The sequence below is a fragment of the Grampus griseus genome (assembly GCF_964374135.1).
Source record: "Grampus griseus genome assembly, chromosome: 11".
NCBI lineage: Eukaryota > Metazoa > Chordata > Mammalia > Artiodactyla > Delphinidae > Grampus > Grampus griseus.
Window position 1 is genome coordinate 81,671,907 of NC_139005.1, and position 9,920 is coordinate 81,681,826.

The window sequence follows — 9,920 nt, forward strand, 5'->3', positions numbered from 1 at the left end:
AGGAACATACATATTGATAATTACCCTGAACGTGAATGGATTAAATGCTCCAACCAAAAGACACAGGCTTGCTGAATGCATACAAACCCAAGACCCATCTATATGCTGTCTACAAGAGACCCACTGCAGACCTAGGGACACATACAGACTGAAAGTGAGGGGATGGAAAAAGATATTCCATGCAAATGGAAATCAAAAGCTGGAATAGCAATACTCAGATCAGATAAAAGACTCTAAAATAAAGAATGTTACAAGAGACAAGGAAGGACACTACATAATGATCAAGGGATCAATCCAGGAAGAAGATATAACAATTATAAATATATATGCCCTCCACATAGGAGCACCTCACATAAGGCAACTGCTAACAGTTATGAAAGGAAATCGACAGTATCACAATAATAGTGGGGGACTTTAACACCTCACTTACACCAATGGACAGATCATCCAAAATGAAAATAAATAAGGAAACAGAACCTTTAAATGACACAATAGTCCAGATAGATTTAATTGATATTTATGGGACACTCCATCCAAAGACAGCAGATTACACTTTCTCCTCAAGTGCGCACGGAACATTGTCCAAGACAGATAACATCTTGGGTCACAAATCAAGCCTCAGTAAATTTAAGAAAATTGAAATCATATCAAGCATCTTTTCTGACCGCAGCGCTATGAGATTAGAAGTGAATTACAGGGAAAAAAACATAAAAAACACAAACACATGGAGGGTAAACAATACTTTACTAAATGACCAAGAGATCACTGAAGAAATTAAAGAGGAAATCAGAGAATACATAGAGACAAATGACAATGAAAACACGATGATGCAACACCTATGGAATGCAGTAAAAGCAGTTCTAAGAGGGAAGTTTATAGCTATACAAGCCTACCTCAAGAAACAAGAAAAATCTCAAACAATTTAACCTTACACCTACAGGAACTAGAGAAAGAAGAACAAAACAAAGTTAGCAGAAGGAAGGAAATCATAAAGGTCAGAGCAGAAATAAATGACATAGAAACAAAACAATAGCAAAGATCAATAAAACTAAAACCTGGTTCTTTGAGAAGGTAAACAAAATGGATAAACCATTAGCCAGACTCATCAAGAAAAAGAGGGAGAGGACTCAAATCAATAAAATTAGAAATGAAAAAGGAGAAGTTACAACAGACACTACAGAAATACAAAGCATTCTAAGAGACTACTATAAGCAACCCTATGCCAATAAAATGGATAACCTGGAAGAAATGGACAAATTCTTAGAAAGGTATAACCTTCAAAGCTTGAACCAGGAAGAAATAGAAAATATAAACAGACCAATCACAAGTAATGAAATTGGAACTGTGATTAAAAATCTTCCAACAAACAGAAGTCCAGGACCAGATGGCTTCACAGGTGAATTCTATCAAACATTTAGAGAAGAGCTAACACCCATCCTTCTCAAACTCTTCCAAAACATTGCAGAGGAAGGAACACTCCCAAACTCATTCTATGAGGCCACCATCACCCTGATACCAAAACCAAACCAAACCAAAACCAAAACCAAAGAAAGATACTACAGAAAAAGAAAATTACAGACCAATATCACTGAGGAATATAGATGCAAAAATCCTCAACAAAATACTAGCAAACAGAATCCAACAACACATTAACACCATCAACACCATGATCAAGTGTGATTTATCCAGGGATGCAAGGATTCTTCAATATACACAAATCAATCAATGTGATACACCATATTAACAAATTGAAGAAGAAAAACCATATGATCACCTCAATAGATGCAGAAAAAGCTTTTGACAAAATTCTACACCCATTTATGGTAAAAACTCTCCAGAGAGTGGGCATAGAGGGACCCTACCTCAACATAATAAATGCCATATACGACAAACCCACAGCCAACATCATTCTCAATGGTGAAAAACTGAAAGCATTTCCTCTAAGATCAGGAACAAGACAAGGATGTCCACTCTCACCCCTGTTATTCAACATAGTTTTGGAAGTCCTAGCCACGGCAATCAGAGAAGAAAAAGAAATAAAAGGAATACAAATTGGAAAAGAAGAAGTAAAACTGTCACTGTTTGCATATGACATGATACCATACATAGAGAATCCTAAAGATGCCACCAAGAAACTACTAGAGCTAATCAATGAATTTGGTGAAGTTGCAGGATACAAAATTAATGCACAGAAATCTCTTGCATTCCTATGCACTAATGATGAAAAATCTGAAAGAGAAATTAAGGAAACACTCCGATTTGCCATTGCAAGAAAAAGAATAAAATACCTAGGAATAAACCTATCTAGGGAGACAAAAGACCTGTATGCAGAATACTATAAGATACTGATGAAAGAAATTAAAGATGGTACCAACAAATGGAGAGATATACCATGTTCTTGGATTGGAAGAATCAATATTGTGAAAATGACTGTACTACCCACAGCAATCTACAAGTTCAATGCAATCCCTATCAAATTACCAGTGGCATTTTTTACAGAGCTAGAACAAAAAAATCTTAAAATTTGTATGGAGACACAAAAGACCACGAATAACCAAAGCAGTCTTGAGTGAACAAAGCGGAGCTGGAGGAATCAGACTCCCTGACTGCAGACTGTACTGCAAAGCTACAGTATCGAGACAACATGGTATTGGCAGAAAAACAGAAATATAGATCAATGGAACAAGATAGAAAGCCCAGAGATAAACCCATGCACCTATGGTCAACTAATCTATGACAAAGGAGGCAAGGATATACAATGGAGAAAAGACAGTCTCTTTAATAATTGGTGCTGGGAAGACTGGACAGCTGCATGTAAAAGAATGATATTAGAACACTCCCTAACACCATACACAAATATAAACAGAAAATGGATTCGAGACCTAAATGTAAGACTGGACACTGTAAAACTCTTAGAGGAAAACATAGGAAGAACACTCTTTGACATAAATCACAGTAAGATCTTTTTTGATCCACCTCCTAGAGTAATGGAAATAAAAAGAAAAATAAACAATGGGACCTAATGAAACTTCAAAGCTTTTGCACAGCAATGGAAACCATAAACAAGATGAAAAGACAGCCCTCAGAATGGGAGAAAATATTTGCAAATGAAGCAACCGACAAAGGATTAATATCCCAAATAATAAACAGCTCATGCAGCTCAATATTAAACAACCCAGTCCAAAAATGGGCAGAAGACCTAAGCAGATATTTCTCCAAAAAAGACATACAGATGGCCAAGAAACACATGAAAAGCTGCTCAACATCACTAATTATTAGAGAAATGCAAATCAAAACTACAATGAGGTATCACATCACACCAGGTAGAATAGGCATCATCAGAAAATCTGCAAACAATAGATGCTGGATAGGGTGTGGAGAAAAGGGAACCCTCTTGCACTGTTGGTGGGAATGTCAATTGATACAGCCACTATGGAAAACAGTATGGAGGTTCCTTAAAAAACTAAAAATAGTACTATCATACCACCCAGCAATCCCACTACTGGCCATATACCCAGAGAAAACCATAATTCAAAAGGACACATGCACCCCAGTTTTCATTGCAGCACTATTTAAAATAGCCAGGTCATGGAAGCAACCTAAATGCCCATTGACAGACGAATGGCTAAAGAAGATTTGGTACATATATACAGTGGAATATTACTCAGCCATAAAAAGGAATGAAATTGGATCATTTGTTGAGACGTGGATGGATCTAGAGACTGTCATACAGAGTGAAGTAAGTCAGAAAGCGAAAAACAATATTGTATATTAACGCATGTATGTGGAAGCTAGAAAAATGGTACAGATGAACCGGTTTGCAGGGCAGAAGTTGAGACACAGAGAAGAAACGTATGGACACCAAGGGGGGGAAGCCGTGTGGGGGTGAGGATGGTGGTGTGATGAATTGGGCGATTGGGATTGACATGTATACACTGATGTGTATAAAATTGATGACTAATAAGAACCTGCTGTATAAAAAATAAAATTAAATTTAAAAAAAAGAAATGAAAACTTGACTTTCAGTGGATGAAAGGGGATGAAGTATGTGAAGTAGCATCCATTATTGTTGGTACATAATGGGTGCTCAGTTACTGTAAGATCACTTCCCTATAGTGAATCAGTCATCATTACTTGGAGATTTTTTACAGGCAAATCACTTAGGTTATTTATTCGATTTGGGACTTCCGTCGTGGAGCAGTGGTTAAGAATCCACCTGCTAATGCAGGGGACACGAGTTCAAGCCCTGGTACAGGAAGATCCCACATGCCGCAGAGCAACTAAGCCTGTGCGTCACAACTACTGAGCCTGGGCTCTAGAGCCCGTGAACTGCAACTACTGAGCCCGAGTACCACAACTACTGAAGCCTGTGCGTCTGGAGCCTGTGCTCTGCAACAGGAGAAGCCACCGCAATGAGAAGCCCGTGCACAACAATGAAGAGTAGCCCCCGCTCGCCGCAACTAGAGAAAGCCCGCACACAGCGATGATGACCCAACGCAGCCAAAAAGAAATAAAAAATAAAATAAATTTTAAAAACTTTATCTATTTGATTTATCTGAGATATGCCATTTCTTGAGAGTTTCTATGAAGAATAGAAATCTGAGAATTTAACCAAGATAAATTATGTCAATTGGTAAGTTGTTTTGGAATGTTTTTAAATAATTTAAAATACTTAAACTTTTACATTTAAGTAGTCATTTTTTTTATAATTCAAAACTTTTATATGTACCCCCTATCCTGTTTTATGAGAAAAAGCAGATAATTAAGGTATAATTTTAGAGCTGTAAGAAAGGCTTATAGATCATCCTCTTCTGTGTACTTATTTGTAAATAAACAAGGGCTCATGAGTTAGCAAAGGTCTTATGATAAGTTAATAGCAGTAACCAGACTAAAATTCAGTTCTCTTTATCTGGAGGCAGAAGTTCTCACCAAATCTAGTCTAAATAATCCCCCGTCACTGCTCCACTGTTTTAAGCGGCAGAGTTGCAAACAAGACCTGATTTTTAATTTTAGAGGTTTGTTTCAAAGCTAAAGAAGAATTTTTCAAAATCAATAGCAGTTAATAGAAGACCCTCATCAGATCACTTAATTTTATAGCTATCAGATAAAAGAATAAATTATCATTAGATATTGGAATGATTTTTATCAGCATTAATGTTCATATACGCTTTAGAATATGAAGCATATTGGATTTTTATCCTGCATTTTAAGTGTAAGTCATGCATACATTACAGGCCAAGGGATCTATAGAAATAGTTTTTATTCTTTTATTCATCAAATCTTTATTGCACATCTGATTTTATAGATAGATATATATTTAGGTTTTTTTAAGGTTAGGAAATGTAATATAGTAAGGAAAACACTTTTTTCTTTATCATTTTTCATATTTAAAACTGAATTGGGGGAGAGGAAGAGTAGAAGTAGAATTACACAAATTCAACCAATTACACAGAATTACAACCAATTAACTTGGTTGTACATAAAATTAAACTAAAAGTTTGATGTGCTCTAATTTTGCTTATTGTCCATGTCCTACCATGTAGCAAGTTTATCATGCACTGTGGTTTTTAAATGTCTCATTTATTAGAGGCAACAAAGTATAGGAGCAAAAGCACAGACTGTGTGAAAACAGTTCCGAGTTGAATCCTAGTTTCAGTCTTAACCTCTCTGAACCTCATTTTCCAAATCTATAAAGTGGGAGTTATAATATCTATTTCATTGGTTGCTGGGTGAATTGATTTGATGACATATCTTTGCCATGTACAAAAGTTAGACTCAGTTATTACAGTGTTTTTATTTTTATGCATTTTTTGTATTTTGCTTGTATTCTTGTTTTTTATTAGAGGTAGAAGGTCCATAAATTCAGGGCACAGGGAAAATAAAAAGAACACTTACTTGTAGTGGTGACCAACTTTCCTTTCCAAGTTTGCTTTACTCCTATGAAGTTTATGCTTATTTTCACACTTTAAATGATTTTCTGTTAAATCAGGTTGTGTAGAGATTGCCACATTTTAGTTACTAATTAACGTTTCTGGCATTTCAGTTCTGTAAAATCATCTGGGTTCACTTATTTTACCTTTATTTTTAGCCCTATTACTTATGCCTGGGAAGGTGGAAAATTGATATCGGAGAATGATGATTTTGAAGATATGGTGGTAACAAGAGAAGATTATGAAGAAAATGGACATAGCGTCTGTGAAGAGAAATTTGATATTTAAGAAACGTTTCTGAAAGTTTTGACTGTGACAAAGGTTTAATTTTCAATGTTCTTTTTAAAGGAAGTTAAGGACCTGTGTTAACTTTCATCCTAAGATAAGATAACATCTTGAACTTATGTAAATACTTTGATCCATGGCTGATTTTCAAAGGTTTCTTACCTAGGTTAGTAAGTAAACTGTAACTCAGCCCAAATTTTCATTTAGGAGCTAGACTTACTATAACAATGCTTATGCTGTTTCCGAGACTAAGTTATCTTTCATTAGAAGATGAAAGAGTGAGTGTATTTTAAGTTTAATTCTTTATAGCTAAAAGCACAAACTTAACTGTCTCACTGGTCAGGTTTCCTTAGAAGGTAGTTTTGTGTGACTGACTAGGAATTGGCCAGAGTATTTTCAGGCTGATATGATTTCTCTCTTTCTTCTAGAGCGAAGTATTTTATCTTTTAATTGTCATTTTTATTTGTATATACTAAAGTTAGAAAAACTAATCTATGTGTATGTAATGTTTATTTTTTACTTAGCCTAAGTTTGAAAGGATGAAGACCAAAGCCAATTTGTTAAAGTGTTTTTGGTCAGTACTGTGTTGCAGAAATGTATTATTTCACTCATAAAAATACTATACCATTTTTTAGGATGAAATTCTTGTGTCATTGGGCTCATGAATCAAATTCCTGCCAATCTCTTTACCTTAGCTTGGATCATGTGCCTACCCCATGGCTTCATGGATTTTAACAGCCCTACTAAGATAGCCTAGAGTGAAAGAAGGTAGTTTCCCAAAGGAAAATTAAGGTGAAGAGACAGATGCTGGGCAGGGTGAAAGAGCTGTCCACTACAATTATATTTGGATTATAGCGACTTAATGATTTTTTGACTTTACAATGGTGTGAACGCAATATGCACTCATTAGAAACTGTTCTTCAGATTTTGCACTTTAATATTTTCCTGGGCTAGCGATATTTGGTATGTTTCTCTCTTGTGATGCTGGGCAGCGGCAGTGAGCCACAGGTCCCAGTCAGGGTAAACAACCTATATGCTTACAACCATTCTGTACCCACCAACCATTCTGTTTTTCACTTTCAGCACAGTATTCAATAAATTATGAAATATTCCACACTTAATTATAAAATAGGCTTTGTGTTTGATGATTTTGCCCAACTTTAGGCTAATGTAAATATTCTGAGTGCGTATAAGGTAGGCTAGACTAAGCAAGCTATGGTGTTTGGTAGGTGAGGTGTAGTAAATGCATTTTTGACTTAATCAAAGAAGATCTGTATTAGTTAGGGCCTGGTCAGTCCTTCCTAGACCTAGGCTAGTTACATTACTTGTTATCATTGCAGAGTTGCAAATTGATTGTGTTTGTATGATACCCAGGTACTAGCATATAATCTGTGGAGAGTGTAGCAAAAAGATGCTGGTGGCATAAAAGAAGTTTTTGCAACCATACAGTGTAACAGTGTAACTGTGCTAGAATTTCAGGGTGATGCAGTTAGAGTTATAAAGGTAAGTCACCATTTAAAGGGCTTTCCTTGACCTACCAGGACCTCATCTTGCAGGCAGAATACTATCATCAACAACCAAGATGTTTTTCGTATGAGGAACCGGGGCATTCCTCAAACCTGCATTTCCAAAACATGCCCTAGCTTGATGTTTCCCATTTTGTTCTGCTGAGAATAATGTGTGTGTCACATGCTTACTACAGTACACTAATTTCTGTTCACAGTGTAGGTCTCATAGTGCTTATTTTTGAGACACTAAAAATTCATTTCTGAAATTAATGAACATAGATGCTAATCGTTTATCTCTAGCCTTGAAGCTCCCATCAATTTTAACACCTGCCTAATTTTGAAACTTTATTGCTAGAGATAATGTTTTAATATTATACAGTAAGTTGACTTCAAAGAGAACATTTAACATTATCTCTAAATAATAACAAGGTTATCTATTTTTGAAAGATGTTAAAGATCCTGATTTGAGATTCACTAGAAGTATTGAGCGAGAACTTAGCCACGTTAGAGTTTATAATTTTGTGCTGCAAATTGCATGCATGGAAACAGTGTTCTAGCATTGGCCATGCATAATATGCACCTTAAGACAGTAGAGGATTAGGGTTTACATCAATGACTAATCAAGATAGGATAATTCTCTCCAACACTTTTCTATCTTGGTTTTGAATTTTTTAATTCAGTGGTGATTGGCTTGACCTGGCAAACTGATCACGTTCACCTACTTTACCCGTCCGAAATCCCTTTAAACAATTTCTAGTGGAGGAATGCACAGGGAACACTTACTTCAGTGCTTTTTGTGATATATTATGTCTCAAGCTGGGTTGGTGGGCACATGGGTATTCATTATATTAGAATCTTTATTGTGTGTATGAAATAGTTCATATTATATTTTGATAGTAGAGTAAATCCTTAAGGGGACTCTAGGAAATAAAAAGGGTGGCACTGATGAACAAATGTGGAAGAATTCCTAAAAGATGGAAAACAAATGGGATTAGGTTGTTAGAGAAACAAGAAAACGTATGTGCCAGATCAGGGCAGGAGGAAACTACTAGAGACGTAAGAGCAATTCCAGAGACGTTTTAATTCAGGACAAATAGAGGAGATCATGGATTAGACAGTAAAAGAATGAATTGGAAACACTGAGCGCGACTCCCTTTTTTTTGTTGGGGGGGGGCGCTGTGCTGCCTGGATTGCAAGATATTAGTTCCCCTACCAGTGATCCAACCCCGGGACCCTGTGCTCTGCAACGGGAGAGGCCACAACAGTGAGAGGCCCACATACCGAAAAAAAAAAAAAAAAAAAGAATGACCCCTTGGGGGACTTCCCTGGCAGTCCAGTGGTAGGACTCGGTGCTTTCACTGTAGTGGCCTGGGTTCAAGCCGGGAATTAAGATCCTGCAAGCTGTGTGGTGTGGCCAAAAAAAAAAAAGTTCCCTTATGGAATAAAATTTTAAAAATTTTATAAATAACATTCTGTAAGAGATTGGTGAGGCAGTTGCATTTATTGCAACAAGAATAGGTTGCTGTACAGGGAACTATATTCAATATCCTGTGATAAACCATAATGAAAAAGAATATATATGTGTAACTGAGTCACTTTGCTGTAGAGCAGTAATTAACACAACATTGTAATTCAACTATACTTCAAAAATAGGTTGCTATAACAGGCTCCAGACGCGCAGGCTCAGCGGCCATGGCTCACGGGCCTAGCCGCTCCGCAGCATGTGGGATCTTCCCGGACCGGGGCACAAACCCGTGTCCCCTGCATCGGCAGGTGGACTCTCAACCACTGCGCCACCAGGGAAGCCCCGAACCTATGTACTTTTATGCCAGTTTGCTGAAGAGTGCACAGTCCTGGAGGAACGTGACACGTTAAGGAGAATGACGTAATCGTAATAAACTGGGGAAAACTTAGCAAGGTCTGTTTGTTTAGATTCTTCTTGGCCTCCCTTTGTCTTTGGAGCTAAGGATACTCCTTTCCTCTGGGTATAAGGAGGGCATCTCTCATATGAGGGTTTTATGGCCAGTTTCAGGGAGGAAGGACAAGGGGGAAGTAGGTCAGAGTGATCCTCCTGCTTCTGCATTTTCTCAAGCCCTTTCAGCTTAAAATATTCAATATGTCAGGTGCCATATTTTGCGGTAGTGTGTCCTGAGCCCTATCAGAAGCATGTGCAAAACATGGACAAAGAATTTCATGA

General features: G+C 37.0%; 1 protein-coding gene across 5 annotated transcripts in view; it reads left to right on the forward strand.

Moving 5' to 3' along the window:
- Positions 1–7,324, forward strand: part of ACTR6 (actin related protein 6) — a 32,128-nt gene extending 24,804 nt beyond the window's left edge. For all 5 annotated transcript variants that reach the window (XM_082666840.1, XM_082666843.1, XM_082666841.1 and 2 more), the window contains one exon: positions 6,089–7,324. In XM_082666840.1, coding sequence (XP_082522966.1) covers positions 6,089–6,218 — 130 coding nt within the window. In that variant the 3' untranslated portion in view covers positions 6,219–7,324. The remainder of the gene's footprint in view (positions 1–6,088) is intronic.
- The last annotated feature ends 2,596 nt before the right edge of the window (positions 7,325–9,920 follow it).